At 37.8% G+C, this 24,939-nt stretch overlaps 1 protein-coding gene across 1 annotated transcript in view; it reads left to right on the forward strand.

Moving 5' to 3' along the window:
* The window catches only part of ENTHD1 (ENTH domain containing 1), a 77,866-nt gene that overhangs the window by 5,811 nt on the left and 47,116 nt on the right, over nucleotides 1–24,939 (forward strand). Inside the window, exons 2-3 of the mRNA XM_006776013.1 lie at nucleotides 3,236–3,472; nucleotides 16,635–16,753. Of these exons, the coding sequence (XP_006776076.1) occupies nucleotides 3,236–3,472; nucleotides 16,635–16,753 (356 nt within the window). The remainder of the gene's footprint in view (nucleotides 1–3,235; nucleotides 3,473–16,634; nucleotides 16,754–24,939) is intronic.

Below are 24,939 nucleotides of genomic sequence, written 5' to 3' on the forward strand. Positions count from 1 at the left end.
CCCCTGGCCTCCCCTTTCCTTTATTTAAAAACATATTGGTTAGCCCTGGCCGGTGTTACTAAGTGGTTAGAGCGTCGACCAAGCCTTGAAGGGTCGCAGGTTCGATTCCCTCCTGTGGGCAGGAGGCAACCAGTAGATGTGTCTCTCTCACATTGATGTTTCTCTCACTTTCTCCCCCTCACTCCCTCCCTTCCACTCTCTCTAAAAAAAAAAGACACAAAAACATCTTGGTTGGAGGTGAGGTACACGCCATCTTATTTTTATTATTGTTATTATTTAACCCATCCTTGAAACAGACTTATTGGGTTCTTGAAATTTTTCACTTTCAACTTCGATGCTGTAGAACAGCCAGGCTTCTATTCTTCAGCACCTCAAGGATGGAGGGGAGGCAGCCAGGGCAGTGGGCAGCCGTGAACAGGACGTTCGTGTCTGGGTGTTTCTTCCCAATTTTCTGTCATCTCCTGTGGCTTGACCTTACGGACGCTGCAGCTTGCTGCCTCAGGGAGGGTCCCGGGGTTTCAGGGGGAAGCCTTCCATTACTGCGGTCGGCTTTCTGCCCTAGGTACCTGCTTGTCACTTTGAATGAGGAGAGCTGCCCTCAATCCCTATCAATCCATGCACACTCCAAGTAGAATATTCCACATCTGTTCCGTAACTTCTAACTTTTTCTAAGTAGGGGTGTTGCAAGAAGTTGTTTCAGGTCAAGCAACTTCCTTAAGCAGCTAGGTTATAAATTGGCTCTCGTTATCCATTCGTACTATGTCAAGAAGGAAATTCAGATTTTTGGTAATTTGCTCCTTTTATTGATTCATTCCTTCAGTAAATATTTATTAAGCATCTACCATTGCAGTCACTCTTCTAGATGATGAAGATACTGGATGAATGAGATTCTCTGCCTTAATGTAGCTTATATTCTAGGTGAGGAAACAATAAACAAATAAATATATAATACAATATTAGGTAGTGATTATGCCAAGGTGAAATATAAAGTAAGATAAAGGACTTGAGTTTGGGAGGACTGATGGGCTGGAGCTATTTTAGAGAGGGTGAGCAGAGGGAAGGCTTCTCTGAGGAGGTGACATTGGAGTAGAGACCTGAATGAATCAAGGATCTAGCCATGCAAAGAGTTCCTGGTAGAAACAACAGCCAAAGAGCGTGGTAGGATTATAGAATAAGACAGCCAGGGGGGCTAGAGTAGAGGGAGTGAGGGGAAAAGTGGAAGGAGATAAGCTCCTGAAATTAAAGGGAAAACAAGTTTTTCATTCCCCACCTAAACCAAGCTCTGTCAGTTATGGGGTGGGTGGGGGAAGGTAGTGTCTGGCGTGTTTCTAGTCCCCTAAGCTGACAGTCACTGGAGACTCTGCCTATCATGCGGCAATGAGTGGTAACCCAAAACACTGTGGATTTTTTTGGCTATAAACTGCAAGCTAATTATAGGAAATCAAAGTGTTTAGAATGATAAGGTTTGAAGCAATTATAAGAGAGTTTGAAAGGAAGAAATGACTCAGAAGTGAAACTGGATAAAATAATCTTGAAAAAGATGGCAGCTTGAGCAAAGGTTTCTTACATGATCCCTATCAATCCTTGATGAAATGACTGGCATTTAGAGAACATTGTTGACCCCTCTTCTCTAAATATGGGGTGGGCAAAAATAGGTTGACAGTTGTGAGTGTGTGGAAACAGTTTATTCTTATATCATATTTATTAATTACTGTGTTTTTCATACAAACAACTATAAACCTACTTTTGCTCACCCCCTGTATACCCTGAATTTGACCATTTCAAATTATTTCCACTACTGGTAAATTATAGTTGGAGACATTAATGTTTCATTCATCGCACTTTGAGTCCAAAATGAACATAATAGTGGATCTTCAGGGACTTTTCAGCTTACCTCAAATAAGGCTTGGAATGACATGAAATGTTAATATAAGTTGGTCCCAAGATGTGGAGAAGTAAGGGATTTCTTTTCTTTTTTTAAAAATATATTTTATTGATTTTTTACAGAGAGGAAGGGAGAGAGCTAGGGAGTTAGAAACATCGATGAGAAGGAAACATCGATCAGCTGCCTCCTGCACACTCCCCACTGGGAATGTGCCTGCAACCCAGGTACATGCCCTTGACTGGAATGGAACCTGGGACCCCTCAGTCCATAGGCCGACGCTCTATCCACTGAACCAAACCGGTCAGGGCAGGGATTTCTTACATCATTTCTCATAGAAAAAGATTGAGAATAATAATAATAATATTACCACATATTTGAAAGAGTAAACTTTATATCTGTGAATTAGACTGAACAGATACACTGTTTTTCAGGAAGGAAACTCAGGCCAGGCAGACACCTGGTTCAGAGTCACACAGGTGCTAGAGGGCAGCAGCATGGTTGGAATTCAGGTCTTAGACGGGGCTCTGACACTCTGTTAAGGGCATCAAGTTGCGAGGAGTTTATGTCAAAGAAAAGCCAGTTGCCCTCCCTTTTCTTTTCCTCTAATTGTACCCCTCTAAGGTAACACGTTAATAATGTTTTGGGTACACAGTGGGTTGTCTGCCTGCCCCACCATTATCCATCCATCCATCCCGTCATTAATCCGTCCATCCATCCACTTTTCTCTCCTGGATACAAATACTGGTTTATTTTCCCCTATGCTTTACAGATTTGAGTCATACTATGCATATTATTTTAAATCCTTAGCCATATATCATGGTCATTCATCTAGGTCAGTACATCTAGATCTAATTCATTCCTCCACTTTGCCAATTTTGTTTGACTTATTGCAGATTATGTAGTGCTTTTAAAATTATACTTAAAGTGAAAAATGTAATGCCAATGCCTGAATAATTTCACCTTATATTTATTGAATTATTTCTTGAAGTATAAGAAAAAGAATATCTATAATAATAAAAGGGTAATATGCTAATTAGACCAACATCTTCTGGACATTATTCCGGACATCCTTTCTGATGAAGCCCGGGCCTGAGGGAAGCCAGCCCAGGTCCCAGGTGCCGGAGGGAAGCTGGTGCCAGCAGCCGGGGGAAGGAAGGCCTATTCTTGCACGAATTTTCATGCATCAGGCTTCTAGCTTGTTGATAATTGTAATGAAACTTAGGTTTCCCTCTACATTTGCTACAAGTTTTTTTCACTTTGCTCACATATTCATTTTTCCTAATTTTCTTTTGAATAGAAATTAATTGTAGCCTTAATATTGTTTCTCTGCATATTCAATGTATTTTTCAGGTTATCATATCCGGGAAAAGTCTAAGCAAGTCATAACATTGCTGATGGATGAGCAATTGCTGCATAAAGAGAGAGAAGTAGCATGTCGGACTAGACGGCGTAGCTCCTACTCTATGGCATTTTCTAAAAGATTACCTCATACAGGTAACTTCCAACAGCCTGGGCTCCTGCCCCCACCAGCAGTTCCTGCCTCAGAGAAGTGTAAGCTTCTTAAGGTTGCAAGGCTATGTAAAAGAAGTGCGGATAATGAACACTGGCCTAATGTGCAATAGGTATTTAAGAACAACTAAAAAATATAATGCATAACTTGTACAAACTTATTAATATTAGACTAGTTCTAATATTACTACTGTATTAGTCATCATACTTGAGTGAACAAAGATGAAGAATAATATTCAGTAAAATATTTTATGGCTATTTTCTGAATGCAGTTATCTGGGATTTAAATAAAATGATTTTGAGCTTAAAAGGAATTAAATAAGTGACTACCCTATTTTGCATCCTGATTGATTTTTAAGATTATAATTAAAATTGGAATGTCAGTAAGAACTGTTTTCTGAGACTAGGAACTGGGTATGTGTGCATTTGTGCCATTTAATTCTATAAATCAAGAAATTGACATTTTCTTAAATGTGCCTCAAAATTTTAAAATTGCTCTAAAACTCTTCTAGGACAATGCCTTGTGTTACATAGCACTTTCCTTTGACTAAAATGTTAATTCTGGACTACTGAACTTTTCTTTAAAAGGGATTTATTTTTTATTAGAAAGGAGGAAAATGAATTTTTTTCTACCAAATTTGCTAAAACATAAAGGATAGTACAAACCCTATGTGGATAAGCTGTGTTTAAGGAATGGACAGGTTGAGGAAACAGAAACATTAATGAAATGTGACTTAGATCATTGTCCCTTGAACAGAACTAAACTTTGTGCTGTAAGTGAGGGGCTTAGTAGGAGTAACATATAATTAGTTACAAGTATTGTACCTCTAGCTTTAGGTAAATCTGTTTCTCATGATCCTGAAAGAGATGCAGGTATTCAATGTGAGTAGACATTCCAAATGTCAGTTAAGTATGAAAATATAAAAATGTTAATAGTAATACCAACACAAACCAGTTCTACTAGAAATCGTTAAAGTATTTGTTTGACTTGGTCAGGAGTTCTCAGTCTGTACTTGTGTGGACTGGGGAGATGGAAATACAGTAAAGAGGTGGCCATTGTAATTATAATAATAAATACCACCAGATGCTTCTAAAAGGTGAGGAACCTCTTCCTCTAGGATACCCATTCCTTTGAAATATATCTCAAAAGAGATAGACCCTTTTTGAAATTTTCTCACGGAAGCCTTGACTTCAAACTGACCCTAAAAAAGAAGTAACAGTAAAATAACCAATTGTGGCTTCTCCAGAGTTTCTTTACCCCTTTTGCTACTTCTCTGTTACCTTTCTTGTACCTTCCTTCATTTCTTCTCTCTCTTCTTTTCTCCTTCATTATAAACATAATTGTATTGAGTTTGTTATTTGAAATTTTGATGTCTAGTAGAAATTTGGAGCTATAACTCTGATAAAAAAGCCCTTTGGGGAAAATATTCTAGTGACTGAGACAGATATTAAAGATACATAAGCAAAATAGATATAAAACTATTATGTCAGGCTTTGGCTAGTGTTCTCAGTGGTTAGAGCATCTGCCCGAGCACAGAAGGGTCACATGCCATCAAGGGCATGCGCAGTTTTGATCCCTGGCTCCAATTCCTGGCCACAATCCCTGGCCCTGCTTGGGGCATATGTGGGAGGCAGCCAATCAATGTGTCTCATATTGATGTTTCTCTCTCTTTCTCTCTCTCCCTCCCTTTCTCACTTCCACTCTCTCTAAAAAACAATGGGAAAAATATCTTTGGGTGAGGATTAACAAAACAAAACAAAACAAAACAAAAGCTGTTACGTCAGATAGTGAAGTGGCAATTCCTATTTATAAATGAAAACAAGGAAAGCAGTGTCGGGGGACAGAGAAGAACAGGAATGACTTTATTTTAGGTGAGGTAGTAAGGGAAGGCCTTTTGGAGGAGGGGGATATATAAAGGTAGACCTGAATGATGGGAAGAGTAATCCATGTAATAGCTGGGGAGTTCCAAGCAGAGGGAACAGCAGGTGCAAAATGCTCCGGAACTAGAGCAAGCTTGACATGCTTAACTATAAGCTTAGGAAATGAGGCCCTGAACTGCTACAGAACTGGCTCATCTCTGAGCTGTTTTATGATTCATACAAGAAAAATCTAGCTTATTATTTTATAGTCACTACTTTTTTTTAACTCAAAATGATATTCCCAGCTTTTTTGACACATCTTATTCACTAGACCAGTGGTCGGCAAACTACGGCTCGGCAAACTGCGGCTCGCGAGCCACATGCGGCTCTTTGGTCCCTTGAATGTGGCTCTTTCACAAAATACCACGTGCGGGCGCGCACACACAGTGCAGTTGAAACTTTGTGGCCCATGCGTAGAAGTCGGTATTTTGTGGAAGAGCCACACTCAAGGGGCCAAAGAGCCGCATGTGGCTCGCGAGCCGCAGTTTGCTGACCACAGCACTAGACTAAGCTCTGAATGACTTTTGACTCTTTTTAAAAAAATCATTCTACCTTAAAATGAAGACGTTTTACTACAATTTATATTTTTCATGCTGTAAATATGTCTTGAGTACCTACTTACTCTATGTTAGATACTGTTCTAGGCCTGGTAAGCAAATTGAGTTTATTTCCACTCCCATGGAGGTAATATCTAGTGATGGGCTTTTTGTTTGTTTTTAATGTGCAAAAAATTTTGATGAATGATGGCATCATTAAAATGAATCTGTAGTAAGAGTACTATTTAAATAGTGAATGTTTGGGTGTATAAGCTGTAGTAAATTTGTTAAAAATCTGTTATATTATTTTTAATTTTACTTATCCATACATTTATGTATGTTTTTTGTTCAAAGAAGAATAATTTAATTAAGTAAGCTTAGCAATATTAACCCTTTCCATGTAGGATTCTTTGTTTGAATTTGAAGCTGTATTTTAAAGGAAGAAAGAAAACTGACAATTTGGGGTAGGAGGGAAGATAGGAAAAATTGGGGGGCCTTCTTAGTGGGATAGGAGAAGTAGCAAATAAAAACTTAGAGATGGATGGATCAGTTAGAATTTGGCACACCCACAAGTGATAGTAATAGAGGCCATAAAAATGGTAGCATATATCTTCTATACTAATAAAAGGGTAATGTGCTAATTAGACCGGGTGACTGGCCATCTTCCAGAAGTCCGACTTCCTTCCAGACAAAGCCACGGTAGTGGGGGCCGAGGCAGAGGTGGTTAGGGGGCAATCAGGTCGGCAGGGCAGGGCAGTTGGGGGCCATCAGGCTGGCAGGGCAGGGCAGTTGGGGGCCATCAGGCCGGCAGGGGTGGGCAGTTGGGGGCCATCAGGCCAGCAGGAGAGGGAAGTTGGGGCCATCGGGCTGGCAGGGGAGCGGTTAGGTAGCAATCAGGCTGGCAGAGGCAGTTAGGGGTGATCGTGCAGGCTGGCAGGGGAGTGGTTAGGAGCCAGTGGTCCTGGATTGTGAGAAGGATATCAGTCAGACATCCCCCAAAGGCTCCCAGATTGGAGTGGGTGCAGGCCAGGCTTAGGGACACCACCCTGTGCATGAATTTTATGCACCGGGTCTCTAGTCTATAATAATAAAAGCATAATATGCTAATTAGACTGGACAGCCGAACAACCTTCTGGATGTCCTTCCGGACAACCTTTCAGACAAAGCCAGGGCCGTGAGGGTCAAGGCAAGCTGCCACGGCTGCGAGGGCTAAGCCCCTTACACGAATTTCATGCATTGAGCCTCCAGTATATAATAGGAGTCCAGAATTAGGTATTCTAGGACTGCTATGGCTCCCGATGATGTCAGTGACCCAGGGATCACTCTTTCTTGTTGCTCCACCAAACTCAGCACGTAACTTCCATTTCATGATCCATCTGCATTCTAGCCAGTAGGAAGGAGAAGTTGAAATATGAATGATCCTTCCTTTTAAGAACGTTTATTGAAGTTGCTTATGACATTTGGCTTACATATTATTGTTTAGCACTTAGTCACATGGACATTCCTAGCTGCAAGAGAGGCTGAGTAATGTAATCTTTATACTGGACAGCTATGTACCCAGATGAAAGTTAGAAAATCTGTAGTTAAGGAGGAAGGAGAGAATAAATAAATATAAGGACAGCAAATAGTCCTGACCATAGTGGGAAAGAATATAAACAAGAAATGAATTAATCATGGTAATACAAGGTTGTCAGATTATATAGAATAGAGAATATAGATTTGAATATGTAGGAAAATGTGAACAGATAGTCCACAGTACTCAGTACAGTTCATTAAGGACATAGTGAACAGTATTTGGAAATTTCAATTTGATGTAATTGGCAACTAGGAACCATTGTAGGCCTTGGAGAACAGAAGGGATGTTTAGCTTAGTCACAGAACTTAGCTTTCTTATTACTGAAAACAGCTGTTGGTGGAAGATATTATTGCTTGGTGTAGAAGTGAAGGAGAAACAAACTGGAGGGAGGCTTGTAAGAGACAGTTGTTTCCACCCAAGCATCCAAGACCTGCTCTAGGGTTATTGAAATGAGGGAAAGGTAATGTTTAAAGATAGAATATAGAGAGGAAATGGGGTAAGTGCATGTTGTATTGGAGAAGAAAGAGAAATTGAAAACATTTGAGTTAGAGAAAATAGAGGCAAGTGATGGTATCATGCAGGTAAATTTCCATCAGAAGGAATGTAGACGTCTCTAGCTTATTTAGTTATAATGAAATGTAAAATTGCATGCATTGCTAGAAATATGATTTCCAGGCTTTAGGATCTAGAGCTGAAACAGCTGTGCCTAGCTTCTTTGTTGTAAATTAGCAGGGGAAAAGAGGTATTTAGAGAAGGTGTTATACACACATCACTACTTATACTCCTTTTTTCTATTCCTGGATGTTTTCCCCAAGTTTTCATTCTAGTAGGTAGCTTGGGTGGTTTTGTTTAGATGATTTTGATGTTTTGAGGAAGAGATGAGCTGAAGGATAATTGCTGCTTGATGGCAAGACAGAAAAGTGTGTAAAGCACAGTTATAACTCAGCTTCTCTGAGCTGTAAGCGTCAGAGTTAGGTCCTTTCTTTAGAGGCAATAGTTAGAAAAACTATCACCCCAGACATTGTGTACAACTAGATTAGCAAAGCATTACTTCTCTTGGTTGTCCAATCTTTCATAAAAAACTCTTTAATAGTAGTATTTGTTGCAATGGAACTTTACCCGTATTTGGGTCTATGTTATGGAAATAGTTTCCTAAAAATGGTATGATTCCTGTTGGACCAAAAGTTAAACTTCAAAATAGTTGTCATCCTATATAATAAAAGCCTAATATGCTAAATGTCCAGTAGGCCATTTAACCAATCAAAGTGTAATATGCTAATGATATGCTAAGGCCACTTAACTGCTCGCTATGATGCGCACTGACCACCGGGGGGCAGACGCTCCAAACAGTAGGTTAGCTTGCTGCCGGGGTCCGGCCTGAGTGAGAGGAGCCGGACATGCCCTGGAGCCCTCCCGTGGTCCCTCCAGCTGGCCCTTCCAGCTGGCCAACCTCCTGCATCCCTCCCCAAACCTGCCCCAGTGTGGTCCCTTGGCCTGGCCTGCAATCCAGGCTGAGGGATGCCCCCCACCATGCATGAATTTCGTGCACTGGGCCTCTAGTGCTTTTATCAGCAAAAACACTAATGTTTCTGTCACAATTCCTATAGTGAACTTTGTGCTAACAGTGTTGGTATGGAGTCATACTTGGTTGCCTTTACACATACAGCCTAGATAGCAGGGCTTATGGTACAAATGGTGGTTACTACTCATACATTTTCATTGATGAATGTCAAACCGTGATTTAAAAATTTTTTTGAAGTAAATAAATGTACAGAAATGAAAATAACAGTAACTTATATCACTTCCACCCTACACCAACCACTATTATCAAAATAGAATAGTTGGTTCCAGTCAACGTTTTTTTTTCTTTTGTTTTTATTTCAGAAAAAAAAATCACTCTATTCTTGTAAAAACAATGCAGTCTCATCATAATCAGTCACTTCCAATCCATTACTCAGAAGTAGCCATAATTACTAATAATATCAAATGAACATAAATTCTAGGTACCTTTCTATCCATATAATCATATCAAAAGATGTGTAACTAAAAAGAAATTGTTTTTATAAAAATAGAATTATACTAGATGCCATTTTTTACTAAAAAAATAATTCAGGTCTACTTCTGGCAATAGACTTACTAGGAGCTCCAAGTCCATTTATTGCACAGTAACCAAAGACTGGAAATGATACACTATTTGAGAGATTTCTGGCCTCATCAGAGGTATGGGAAGTCTATAAGAGTCTCTCCTTCTAAAAATTAAATTAAATTAACTACTTTAATAAGCAGAATAAGAACAGGACATGTGAGCTGGGGTCAGAGTGACTTCAAGCTAGTGTCTTTGGGACTGACTGTAGGGGTTGATTTACTTAAGGTCAGTTGTTGGCAGTTAAGAAAATGAATTTGGGGCCTGCCTTGAGTATTGATTGGGAAGGAAAGCCTGGGATTACTATGCTGACCCCAGACAGTCAAGAGAGGCCAAAGCGCCTGGCTGGTGTGGCTCAGTTGAGCATCGTCCTGTGCACTGAAAGGTCACTGGTTCTATTCCCAGTAAGGGCACGTGGCCAGCTTGCATGTTCGATCCCTGGTTGGGGTGCATGTAGGAAGAAACCAATCAGTGTTTCTCATACCGTTAAAACACTTTCTGTATAAAATAATATCTCATTTTTGAGTTTTTAAAAAAGGCAGCTAAAATAGTGAATAGCCATGGTATGAAGTTGGAAGTGGATCTATGGAATTATAGTGCACTAAGGTCCTTGTAATTTTTTAGAGAAGGATAAGAATATTATTTTTAAAGGTAAATGTGCATGATAAACTTTCAAGGGTAAATGCTAAAAGAAGAGGAGTATAGAGTGCATAAATTCCAAAGTAGTGAGAAAAAATGAAATGAGAAAAAAATGTAATATTATCAGGGCAAAAAGCATAGATAAAGTGAGACAAATGGAAATTTTAAAAAAGTAATATAGTAGAAATAAGTCCAAATATATTAATAATCACAATAAGCATCAGTGAATTAAACTCTTCTGTTAAAAGACAGAGACTATCACCCTGGTCAGGTGGCTCAGTTGGTTGGAGCATCATCTTTTACACCAAAAGGTTGCGGGTTTGATTCCTGGTCAGGGCACATACCTAGTTATAGGCTCAATCCCCAGTTGTGGTGCTTTGGTGGGGGAGAAGAGTGTACAGATTGATGTTTCTCTTTCTTTCTCTCTCTCTCTCTCTCTCTCTCTCTCTCTCTCTCTCTCTTTCTCCTCCCCACCCCCGCTTCCTTTCTCTGAAATCAATTATTTAAAAACATATCCTCAGGTGAGTATTAAAAAATTGTTTTTTAAAGGTGAAGGGATTTAGAAGTACAGTAAAATAAAAATGGACCCCAGCAGCAAGCTAACCTACCAGTTGGAGTGTCTGCCCCCTGGTGGTCAGTGCACATCATAGCGAGCAGCTGAGCGGCCTTAGTATATCATTAGCATACTAGAGGCCTGGTGCTGGGGTCTAGCCCATGGGGACTGAGACAAACTGGACACACCCTGGAGCCCTCCCGCAGTCCCTCCCTGGCTGGTCAACCTCCCCCATCCCTCCCCAGCCCCGATTGTGCACCAGTGGGGTCCCTCTGCCTGGCCTACGCCCTCTCGCAATCTGGGCTGAGGGACCTTCCCCCTGAGTGCACAAATTCTGTGCATTGGGCCTCTACTTAACATATAAAGAGCTTAGCACAGTGCCTGACCCATAATACGTTATTAGTAAATATTTGCTATTATTAAAAAAAATTGTTTTCAAGAGCATTCCCCAGCAAATCTCCCTCACACCAATCTGAGCCATGGGGTCTGTTTCCTGGAGAACCCAATCTGGCACAATGGTTTTTACACAAGGATTATCATAATATGTGTACCTAAGTGAAGAAAGAGAATTATAAAACAAATGGGGCAAAATGTTAACAATTGGTGAATCGGGACGAAGAGTATATGGGAGTTCCTTGTACTATTCTTACAATTTTTCTGAAAGTTTGAAATTATTATAAAATGACATTTTTTAAAAATTAGGACAAGCGTCAATTACTTGAAGATGCTAAAGCATAAGACAGTGAAATTGTTAAGGTTCCAAACTCATTCTGAAAGGTTAGATAGAAATTTAATCACTATGAGACTTTTATATCTTATCAGTTCTTCATTAGCCCATTGACTATTTTCTTTTTTTTATTGTTGACACTATTACAGATGTCTCCGATTTCCCCCCCTCTTTGCCCACCTCCACCAGGTCCCTCCCCCTACCCCAAACCCCAAGCTTTCACCACACTATTGTCTTTGTCCAGGGGTTATGCATATATGTTCTTTGGTTAGTCCCCATTGACTGTTTTCTATAATGGATTTGTTTGTTATTTAAAATTAACTTGTTTATTTTAAAAGATGTTTTTATTCTTAAAAATTAATTGTGTTAAGTAAAGGATTAATTTACTTAAATTATACCTGAAAGGACACTGTCAATACATAGCAACAATGTTTATTATATGTTAAATAATAAATGGAACAATTTGAGAATTTGTTCAACTTATGGAACATTTCATTTCCAAGATGTGCTGCTGCATTGTTAATGTCTGATAGTTTGAATGTCAGTTTGATATCTCATCTAAGAAGTATCACAGGGTCTACCAGTTCTGCTTTGTGGTATTGTCTGAGGGTACAGGCTCAACGAGATCTACAGCTTCTCTCTAGTTTCTACAAAGTGCCTATAGCCTTGGTATCTAAGCACTCATCTTCGAATGACTCACTAGCATTATTTCCTGTAGCATCTTCACTTTTTGCTTTGAGGTTTCTCATTCATATACTGCTCCTCCGTGGCATGTGAGTTCACAGTCTCAATTGCTAAATAGCTTATGATACCAAAGGGACTTCATTTCCACAAGGAACTAAATGTGTGTTATCCCTTTCCATTAGCTTGTGAAATCCAAAAATGATCTTATTTAATTAAACACACCTCACTTTCAGTGTTGGGCTGCTTGATTCTAAAAAAATTTCTAAATGAGTTTCCACAGACTCACTATATTATAACCGTCTTCCTTCTTGCCCCTGTAAGATTAGTTAATATATGTATGTAACATTTTAGCTATTCCAGGCTAAAATGTTTCTCCTAATATGCAAGATATTTTTTCTTTCACAATTCTTACTTTTCTTCAGTTTCCTCACACTTCAACATTGACTTCCTGAAATTTTTTTTAAATCTATGATGTTTGAAATCTAGGTCATTATCATTTCAAGGATGATTTTGTTGCTGAATCCTCAAAGAGTGATGATATAGTTCCTGATTAAATCACACGAAAATACATAGATGATCTAAGCCTCAAACCTACTATTTGTCAGCACTAATTCTAAAATCTCCAGTCCCAAAATAAGCTCCAATCCCAAAATAAGCTCATTTTAATTATTCATTTTCATGGGAAGTTATAAGAAAATGCAAAGCTAGAAACGTAAATGCAAAGTTCTTATTTCTTTCTTTAGTGTCTTTGGTATACACCAAGCATGTCAAACTTGCAGCTGGCGGGCCGCATGCCTCATTTAGCCGGCCCCAAGTTTGACATGCTTGGTATACACCATACTTGCTGCTTTTGCCCATGTAGACCCTCTGCTTGGAATAATTTCTCCCTCCACATTTATCAGAACCTAGCCATCATTCAAAGCTTATTCAAATTTTACTTCCTATTTAAGACTCTTTATTATTACTCCAGTATACATTGTGGGTTTTTTTTTTTGTCTCCTTAGCATGTCTAGTCCTAAAGTTAGTTAATTTAAAGAAGTTTGGCATGTAATTATTCTCCTTTAATTGTTTCCATAAGCCTGTATGTTAGACTTATCTTTCTAGTCAGGCTAAAACTTTTTGAAGGCAAGGACAATCCATGTCTTATACCATTGCTTTTCAAGCTATTTTTTCTTGCATAATCCCTAAAATTATTTTGAAAAATTACATGCCTCTTTACACATTTTTAAGTTGAAGTGAAATATTATCATAAGTATAAGCGAGCACAAAGGATGTAATTAAATATATTGACATTGAAGATAAAACAAAACAAAAACTATCACATGAGACTTTTAAATGTTTTTAAAAAAATGTATTTTATTAATTTTTTTACAGAAAGGAAGGGAGAGGGATAGAGAGTTAGAAACATCAATCAGTTGCCTCCTGCACACCCCCCTATTGGGGATGTGCCCGCAACCAAGGTACATGCCCCTGACTGGAATCGAACCTGTGACCCCACGGTCCGCAGGCTGATGCTCTATCCACTGAGCCAAACTGGTTAGGGCCACATGAGACTTTTAAATGTATCTAAAGGAATCTAAATGCTATTGTGATTGATACTTATAGCCATTCATTTGAAAAGAATACATGAAGTCCTCTTTAACTGGTGGAAATTTTACATTATTCCCTTTTCTACTTGAAGTCATATTTCTGTTCCATATCCTTCCCAGAATTTTACCCTAATAGAAAGTATTTTATGCTTGAAAGGCAAAGAAAGCATAAAAGATTTACGTAATTTGTATATAATAATCAAATATGTATATAAATTGAAATTAGTTTTAAATTTTTTCTGATCAGAGGCTTTAAGTGATAAAATATTTCTTCTAGAGTGCCTTATCATTCCAGTTATTCTTAGTACATAATCAGGCAAAATCAAAACCACATAAATGTATTATAAATACTTATTAAACATAAAGGAGCCATGGCTAGTGTGGCTCTGTTGGTTGAGTGTTGTCCCATGCACAGAGAGGTAACCAGTTCAAATCCTGGTCAGGGCACGTGCCTGGTTTGTGGGTTTGATCCCCAGTAGGGGGCGTGCAGGGGGCAGCCTATCGATGTTTCTCTCCCTCTCCTCTCTAAGATCAATAAAAACATATTTAAAATAAAAAACACATAAAGATACAATTGTTATTGGAAATTCATGTTTTTATGAGATGCATGGAACTTTTCGTTTACCTATGTATGAACATTACCTATTGCTAGAAATAATAGCATGAATTCTGTTTCTGTTTTACATTTTTATATATGTAAATGCTGAGAAGACTTTTCACATAAAATTGTAGGTAGGAATAGGAGGTATTTTATTATACAATGTCAATTCTATGAATACCTTCCAAATAATATGCCAAAAATATATATTGGTTTATTATAAAAATGTTTTTCATCTCTTGTCAACTCTTAACTTGAATAGGTCTTTCTTCATGTTGCTGAAAGCAAAGGATTAGAAATACCCTACTTAGAAAAAGACTAAGCAGTTAAACAGTCAGTAGGAATAATTTGCTTTTTTCAGTTTCTGAATATAATACCAAAAAAACCTTTACTAACATTTATCAAATGACTGTTCATTATACCTGTTACACTTAACACAATATACTCAGAATGTATGGGAAATAGGAAAACATTCTTGCAATATATCTGTCAATACAAGAATTTTTTGAGAAAATGATTTTATGTGTCATATGCTTTAAATATATTTTAACCAACTATTCAGAACTGTGGGTTTGGTTCATTCAATTTTTGGAAATTATTTACCATGATTGGCAAAAGCGGACTTTACTGTCAAAACAACCAACCAAATCATATATTTTAAAATAAAATGTCCTACTTTATTTATTCAAATAAACGTGGAAACAAACATCACTCTGGTTGTATTCACACTCCCGGACTCTTCCTAAGGTAGTAAGCCAAGGCATGGAGCCTTGTCATAAGGCTGTTGCGTTGATGAAATAAGGGCCCCTGCCTCCCGGGCTTTTTGCTTTCTTCTCATGGGACTCTTTCTCAGGAAGGGTGCATTCTTCGGCAATAGATGGGAGGTGTAAAGCACAACCACATTAAATGAAACTTATCAACTGTCCTGCTTCTCCGTGCTGTAATATAGCTGAATACCGAACATCCCGGTATGGACCAGAATTCCCTGTTGCCTCTGCCATACTTCGACAGGAAAAGCTTTGAGGCTCTACTTTGGATTTTTCATGCCTTGATTAAAGGGGGGGACCCCGTCTCCGTCTTTTTTACTATTGCTTGGTGCCTTAGAGGTTCTTACGTTTGCACTTAAGGGAAGATGTACCATAATAGGATTAGGCTAAGATTATGTCTGTCTTTAGAAAGTGGCATAAAATGGATTGTGAAAGGGAAAGGGGAAAGAACTAGCCTGATGCTTCCCCATAGTGGCATTCTCAGAATGATCAGTTTTTGGAAAGAATAGATACAGAAGTTGTGAACCTGGGTATTGATTCCTTTAAAATGACCTATGCCCACCTGGTCCTTAGGAAGTATTCAAGTTCCCACAGTGCTGTGCATGCACCAGTTTGAAAATAGCTTTCTTGTACTTCTTATTGTACCCAATAGTATGCTGATACAGAGATGGTACTAATACTTGGTTTATATTAACATAGGGAGGAATGATATTAAGACTACAAAAATGTTCAGTTTAGTACAAATATATAAGCAGAGATATCTTTATTTTCATTGGTATATTCTTTTATGTTTAAGTTTTAAAATTTTTTTCTTTAAAAATTCTTTCTTATCAAATTATCTATACAATCCTGATAGTTTTGCTTAGAACACATGAAGTTCACACAGCAGTAGTAAACTTCTTTTAAATATTACCGAGAGCCTGGCTGGCGTGGCTCAGTGGTTGAGTGTTGACATATGAACCAGGAGGTTGCGGTTTGATTCCTAATCAGGGCATATGCCCCTGTTCTGGTTCGGGTTCGATTCCTAGTGTGGGGCGTGCAGGAGGCAGTCAATCAGTGATTCTCTCCCATCATTGATGTTTCTATCTCTCTCTCCCTCCTTCCTCTCTGAAATCAATAAAAATATGTTTTAAAAAGTATTACTTAGAATAATTATAGTTATTCCTATTTTGCTAACATTTCATTTGAATCATTTTCACATTTTCAAACTTTATTTCTATTCAATATTATGCCTTATATTAAAAAAGATGTCTCAAATAATCTATAAAATAAAAATTGTTGATGAGGGAAGGGCTAGAATTGAAGTTGTATTTTTAAAATCTGTCTCAATTTATTATTATAAAGGGCTATATAAATGTGGTTACTATTCATAGGTAACCATTGGTAGATCATGTATATTTTGTAGGCAAAATGGATCTTCAGAAGTGATTACTTTAAAAATCATGAGGTAATGTAAAAACATTACAATTTTTTGCCAAAGTAGAATCTGCTCTTTATGTCATTGACAGAGAACACTTCCAAGGCTGGATGGAAACAAGAGCAGTGGCAAGACATTAAGCAGCCTGGTGATGCTGTGTTGTCCCAGGAAACACTCCCTCTCAAGTTCACTGCTTGGAAGTCCACAGAGGTAAGTTGCTGTAGTAGTTTCCTATTGCTGCTCTAAAAAATTACCCCAAACTTAGTGCCTTAAGTCAACAATGTCTTGTCTTACAGTTCTGCAGGCTGGCAGTCTGACACGGTCTCTCTGGGCTAAAGTCAAGGTGTCCGCAGGGCTGTGTTCCTTTCCGCAGGCTCTAGGGGAGAATGGGTTTTCTTGCCTTTTTCAGCTTCTTATGTTCTAAGAGAAACTGCTTGTCTTTTATCTTTGTTTTTGTTATACAGAGTTTTAAATGAGAATAAGATTAAATTATCAGTTTCCCTTTATAGCTTGTGCATTTAAAAATCTTTTTTATCCTAATATAATAAAGATCTTGTACTTTTTTTCTAAATGTTGAAATCCTTATGCCCCCTAGAATTTTACTATATAGTGTGAGATAGGACCTTGTGTTATTTGAATCTCTGTGGAAAAACAATATTTAATTTCTTGAACAGTTTATCATCCTCTACTCAGTTTTAAAAAACATTTTGTTATGAAATGATTATATTATAGGAAGTTGCAGAAATAGTATGGAGTCCCATATACCCTTCCCCCGCCTACCCAATGTCCACATCTTACATAGCTAAAGTGCAATATCAAAATCAGGAAACGAACATTGGTATGTTACAGCTAAAAAGACTACAATTTTCAATTCAGTATTTAGTTTTTTAACCCCCATTTGTGTGTGTATGTGTGTGCATTCTATGTAATTTTATTCTAAGTACTAGAAGTCCGGTGCACGAAATTCATGCATGGGGGCAGGGTTCCCTCAGCCCAGCCTGCACCCTTTCGCAATCTGGGACCTCTGGCTCCTAACCACTCACCTGCCTGCTTGCCTGATCACCCCTAACCACTCTGGCCTCAGCCCCCGCCACTGTGGCTTTGTTCGGAAGGACATCTGGAAGGATGTCTGTAAGACGTCGGTCTAATTAGCATATTACCCTTTTATTAGTATAGGTAGATTTGTATAACCAGCACCAAAATTAAGATACAGAACTGTTCTATCCTCACAAAAGAAGTCCCTCATGCACTTATGCTACCTACACAATCTCACCCCCGACAATCTCCCCCTGGCAACTACTGATCTTTTCTCCATCTATAGTTTTGTTATTTTTAGAATGCTATGTAAATGTAACCTTTTGAGATAGATTTTTTTTCACTCATCATAAGGCTCTTGAGATCCATTCAAGTTGCTGCATGTATCAATAATTCATTCCTTTTTATTGTTTATTTTTGAAAGCACCCCATTTTATAGATATATCAGAATTTATTCAACTATTCACCCAGTGAAAGGTATTTGGGTGTTCCCAGTTAGGGGCTGTTGATGAATAGAACTGCAGTGAACATTTGTGTACAGTTTTTGTATGTAAAAAAACTGTACACAAATCTCTGGGATAAATGTCCAAGAGTATGATTGCTGGTTTTGTAAGAAACTGTCAAACTGTTTTCCAGAGTGGCTGTTTTCTTTTTTTCTTCTTCTAAAGTTTCTCAATCTGACCTTCAGTTTACTAATTTGTTCTCAGTGATATCCATTCCACTGTTTATCCCATCTGTGTTCTCTATCTCAGTATTCTATTTTTACATTTGATATTTAATATTTCTATTTAGTTTGTTTTATTTATTTTAATCCTCACTCAATGATATGCTTTTTATTGATTTTTAAAGAGAGAGGAAGGGAGAGAGAGAAACATTGATGTGAGAGAGAAGCATCAATTGGCCACCTTGCACCACTATGCGCCCCAACCAGGGATCAAACCCGAAACCAGGGTATGTGCACTGATCAGGAATCCAACCCGCCACCTTTTGGTATACAGGACAATGCTCCAACCAAATGAGCCACACTGGCCAGAGCGGCTCAAGTTTTTAATCTTTCTTCTTTCTGAGTGTCCTTACAGTTCTTTCCTGCCTAATAGTTTTTCATTTGCTTCCTTCTGACACTGAGGGTCACAGATCCACATTCAGGACTTACACTGGCAGCTTGGGGCTCCTTCCTTGTGCTCATGTCAGAGATGTTCCAGATCTGGTTCTCAGACCAATGGGTGCTGAGGATCAGTTGTGGTGAAGTTTGGTTTGTGTCCTCTCACCTACTTGGGTGTGGTACTTTAAGAGGCCACGGATCCAGGCTTGATTAATGCCCGGTTCTTTCAGCTTCTTCATGAAGTAGGAGATCCCAGTGCCTGGGCATAATTTCAAGCAGTGAGCCCATATTCAACACTCCTGTCTTGCATGGGCACTTTAAATCTGTACTTATCCCCTCAGAGTTGAGCTCCTGGTTTTCTCTGCCTTTTTCTGGATCCAAAGCCCTAAAGGTCCACGGCTTCCACCTCCTTACCATTATGTGTTTCTGTTATGCTCTCATCCATGAAAATGTTCGTCTTGTGTCTGACCATGACTGTGTCCTTCATGTTCACATTTGCTTTTCTCTTTCATTCCTCTGTGTTTGGAAGAGGAAGGTATCCCCAAAGTATGAACCAGACTTATAGAACCGTCTGGATTGGAAATCTGTTCCACTCAAGACTGTATGAAATTATCTTACTCACTTGTTTTTCCGTTTGGTATGGGTTTCTCCTACCAGAAGGAAAGCTTCTTGAGACTAGAGACCTTTTTAAGTTTTATTCATTACAGAATCGTTAGTTGCCACATTTTTTTTTAATGAAGAAATGAATGAATAGTAGACTTTCAATAGTAACTTCCTTCTCTTCCTTTCCTGTGAAAGAGGCTTGTTTGGTCTCCTGCTCTGAGTGCTTTGTTTAGTATTCGCTGCCACAGTTCCTGCGAGGGAGATTGGAATTATTTCTTGACCTTCTGTTTCCAACTCTTTTCCCCAAGCCAATTAGGTACTGGATTAATAGCAGCTCTGAAAAGTACATAAAATTAAAATTTCACTGTTCCTTAATTGCATAATAGCCCATAGATTGAAAATGTCTAGATTATTTTAAAAGATATGACATTAAATCAAAATGATTTTTAAATTCGAGATCAATTTATTTGTTGCTAATGGCTTTTAAGGGAGAAAATCGACTGGAATAATCTTGCATGCGTTGGAGCCTAACAGATATAAAGTGTGACTTAGTCTTTTTTTGTACCAGTCATTAACTTCTCATTTTGTTTGTTTTTCTTACGTTAGAGGGTGGTACAGTAATTGATTTACATCATTCTACATCTTATATCAATGAGTAAAAAAATGGTTCCCTTCCCACAAAGGAAGTTTAAAGCTGGATTTCCCTTTTTCAAAATATTACTACTGTCAGGCACCTCCTCTAATGACTATCAGGAACATGTGATGCCACCCAATATTGTCCTCTTCAGAAATCTGTTCTTGCAGCGGAAGGCAAGAGCTATCATGTTGACCAGTAAGCCTAATTGTTGTTGCCAAATATACTGCATCTACATTAAAATTCTCGTGTTTTTTGTTTTTTTAAAATATATTTTATTGATTTTTTACAGAGAGGAAGGGAGAGAGATAGTTAGAAACATCGATGAGAGAGAAACATCGATCAGCTGCCTCCTGCATACCCCCTACTGGGGATGTGCCCACAACCAAGGTACATGCCTTTGACCGGAATCGAACCTGGGACCCTTGAATCCGCAGGCAGATGCTCTATCCACTGAGCCAAACCAGTTAGGGCAAATTCTCATGTTCTTAATAGAGAATGAGGAAGAAATGATATTGTTGGTTGCTTAGGCAGAATGAGGAGTGCTTAAAAATATCTTTTAAAAACTTTAAATAGAAACCTCTTTAACTATTTTCTTTCTAGAAATGAAAGAATTATCTAACAGCAGTAATAGAATATGGCTTTCAAAGGCAGAGCACTGCTTGCCTGTGTAAAGGAACTCCTTTACGTGCGTGGCCCTGAGACATGGGTGTGTTTTCTCTTTGCGTACTGTCCAGAATTTTTCTTATTAAGTCTGCTAATTAATAAGGCCATTTGTAGCTTTTCACCACCTCAAAAAACCTTCCTCTTTTCCTGTTGGAGGAGATTCAACAATGAGGCTATGACTTTTTCAGTCACAGTTGTTCCCATAGCAACAGATAGGGATGCTATGAATTGATTCACACAAAATTAAAGGTGACCAAAGCCTTCAGTCTCCTTGTGAGTTACTAAATTGCTAGTGATAGAAGATACATATTTATTTCCTACTGCCTTCATTTATTATTTTGCTAAATTAAGAATAAACAGGTTTTATCTTTGGGTTTATTAGCACGTCACTTATTATATTTGTAAAAATTTGAACTCATCAAAGCTGTTAGAAAAATGGAAATTATACTTTAGTTATGTTAATTTATCATCCCTTTACCTACTGCATCATTGCTTCATGCTTGAATCCTTTTTCATTTTTATGTTTGTATTTTTATTCTTTTTAAATTAAAAAATACTTATTGAAAAATTTAAATAACATTGAAGGGTAAAAAGTGAAAAACAGAGTTTCTTCTTATTTCTCTCTTTTCCTTCAGTTCCTTTTCTAAGAGTCAACTATACTAGGAGTTTTTTTTATGAATTTTGGGAAGAAATTTTCTGTGTCCCTACATTTATTTTACCTGAATGTATTTATTCATTGCATACTGCTCTGTAACATGCTTTGAACTAAGCAATATATCTTGCACATCTTCTTATAGTAATAAATGCAATCATTCAGTGTATATTGTTTTAAAATATGCTTTTATCACTAAACTGCATGTTATAGACATATTTTTTATATGAGTACATATTAACTTTGCTGTATTCTTCATATATAAATGAATCTTAATTTATTTAACCATTCCTTATTGGTAATCATATAGGGATTTTTCATGCTGGTGGAGGGATAGTCTCGTAAGTCAATGAAACAGAGTAGATACAGTGGGAAGGCCAGGGAGGGTAGGGGGGCTGAAGGTGGGGAGGTAAGAGATCAACTGAAGGACTTATATGTATGCATATAAGCATAACCAATGGACATAAGACACTGGGAGGTAGGAGAGACCAGGGGATTGTCAAGGGTGGGGGAAAAAGGGAGACATATGTAATACCCTTTGTAATACTTTAAGCAAGAAAATAAAATTAAAAAAAAAAAAACACAAGAAATTGCCCAGACAGTGTGGTTCAGTGGTTGAGCATTGACCTATAAACCAGGAGGTCACAGTTTGATTCCTGGTTCAATTCCTGGTCAGGGCACATGCCAAGGATGTGGGTAAGGTCTGAGTTTGTAGAGGAGGTTGGATTAAAAAGTAAAAGGACCATTGTATATATGAAACTTTCTTTTTCATAGACCTAATGGTAACCACACACACAAAATAACAAAACAAAATTGAGACACATAACTTTAAAAAAGAGGAAGCAGAGGAATAAAGTATGGAATACCATCAAATAAAAACAACAGAAACACAAAATACTAGCAAATTGAATACAATAATACATTTAAAAAATAATATATCATCATTAAGGTGGGGTTCTTTCCAGGAGCACAAGGATGGTTCAATATATGCAAATCAATCAATGTAACACACTACATTAACAAAAAAAAAGGATACAAATCATACGGGCTTATCAATAGATTCAGAAAAAGCATTTGGTAAGATACAACATCCATTTATGATTCAAATTCTCAATAAAATAGATATAGAAGGAAAGTACCTCAACCTAATATTCTCAATGTTGAAAAGCTGAAAGCTTTTCCTCTAAAATCAGGAACAAGACAAGAATATCCACTCTTACTACTCTCATTCAACATAGTACTGGATATCCTAGCCAGAGCAGTTAGGTAAGAGAAAGAAACAAAAGGCATCCAAATTGGGAATGAAAAAGTAAAAGTGTCACTTTTTGCAGATGATATGATTTTTTTATATAGAAAATCCTAAAGACTCCACCAAAAACTTTTAGAAATAATAAACAAATACAGTAAAGTTGCAGGATAGAAAATGTTCAAAAATCCACCACATTTCTATATACTGACAATGAAATATTAGAAAAAGAAATGAAAAAAATTCCTCTTGTAATTGCAACAAAAAGAATAAAATACCTAGGAATCAACTTTTAACAAAGGATGTGAAGGACCTATGTACTAAAACTACAAAAAAGAGATTGAAAAAGACACAGTGAAATTGAAAGATACTTCATGTTCATGGATTGGACGAATCAACATAGTTAAAATGTCCATATTACCAATGCAATATACAGATTTAATGCAATCCCCATAAAAATCCTAATGACATTTTTTAAAGAAATAGAGCAAAAAAAATCATCAGATATGTATGGAACCACAAAAGACCCAGGATAGCCAAAGCAATCCTCAGAAAAAAGAATGACGTCAAAGGTCTCACACTACCTGACTTTAAATTATACTACAGAGCAACGATAATCAAAACAGCATGGTATTGACAGAAAAACAGACACACAGACCAATGGAACAGAATTGAGAACCCAGAAATAAAACCACATGTGCATGGGCAAATAATTTTTGACAAAGGAACAGAAAACATATAATGGAGAAAAGAAGGCCTCTTCAATAAATGGTGCTGGGAAAATTGAAAAGCCACGTGCAAAAGAATGAAATTAGAGTACAGTTTGTCCCCATGTACAAAAATTAATTCAAAAAGGATCAAAGACCTAAATATAAGATCTGAAACAATAAATTACATAGAAGAAAACAGGAACTAAACTTATGAATACAAATTGAATACAATAATACATTAAAAAATAATATATCATGATTATTATATCATGTTGTGGCCATTGTGTTGGTCTTAGAGAAGCTTTTATGAATTTGACCCCAAAGGCAAGGAAAGCAAAGGCAAAAATAAATGAATGGGACTCTATCAAACTAAAAGGCCTCTGCAGAGCAAAAGAAACTGCCAACAAAGCAAAAGGGCAACCAACCGAATAGGAGAAGATATTTTACAAACAACAGCTCTGACAAGGGTTAATATCCAAGATATATAAAGAACTAATATAATTCAACACCAAACAAACAATCCAATTAAAAGTGGGCAGAAGATCTGAACAGACACTTCTCCCTAGAAGACATACAAATGGCCAACAGATATATGAAAAGATGCTCAACTTCACTAGCTATTAGGGAAATGCAAATCAAAACTAGGAGATACCACCTCACACATAGTATTAGAATGGCTAGTATTAACAAAAAAAGTAACAGGTGTTGGAGAGGTTGTGGAGAAAAAGGAGCCCTCATTCACTGCTGGTGGGAATGTAAACTGGTATAGCTACTGTGGAAAACAGTATGGAGGTTCTTCCAGACATTAAGAATAGAGTTACCATATGACCCAGCAATCCCTCTTCTGGGTATCTACCCGAAAATTTGAAAACATTTATTTGCAAACATTTCATACTAAGTGAAATGTCAGTCAGGAAAATCTCAGAACCATTTGATTTTACTCATATGTGGGATATAAAACTGAAACGCATAGAGACACAGTATGGTAGTTACCAGAGGGAAGGACGTGGCGGGTAGTAAAAGGTAAAGACAGCCAAATATGTGGTAGCAGAAGATGATTTGACTTTGGGTGCACAATGCAATATACAGATCATGTATCATAGAAATGTACACTTGAAACCTATATAATCTTACTAACCAATGTCACCCCAATAAATGTAACTAAAAAATAAAATAAAAACAAAGGCTTTTGCTCTGTGAAAGACCCTGTTAAGAGGGTGAACATGAGAGTGACAAACTGGGAGAAAATATTTGCAAGCCACATATCTAGCAAACAACTAACATCTGGAGCATAAAAGAATTCTTAAAACGCAACAGTTAAAAACCAAACAATCCAGTTAGAAGATGGGCAAATGATATGAACAGCCACTTCCGCAAATACAGATGGCCACTAAAGCACGTGAAAAGATGTTCAACAGCATTAGCTATTAGGAACATCCTATATAATAAAAGAGAAAAATGGTAATTGGCGTACGACGATACCCTTTTCATTGGCTAATCAGGGCTATATGCAAATTAACTGCCAACTCAGATGGCAGTTAACTGACAACAAAATGGCGGTTAATTTGCATTTGTAGGCACAATGCAGGGAGGCGAAAGGGAAAGCAGGAAGAAGCCCCCTGCCACTGACAGTGATCAGAAACCCAGGGGGGAGCTAAGAGCTCGGGGGCAGGGCAAAGGCTTTTGCCCTGCCCCCCAGCCATGATCAGAGACTCAGGTGCCTTTTCCGCCCTGGCCAGTGATCGCAG

The sequence above is a fragment of the Myotis davidii genome, unplaced genomic scaffold (genome assembly GCF_000327345.1).
Source record: "Myotis davidii unplaced genomic scaffold, ASM32734v1 scaffold428, whole genome shotgun sequence".
Taxonomy (NCBI): Eukaryota; Metazoa; Chordata; class Mammalia; order Chiroptera; family Vespertilionidae; genus Myotis; species Myotis davidii.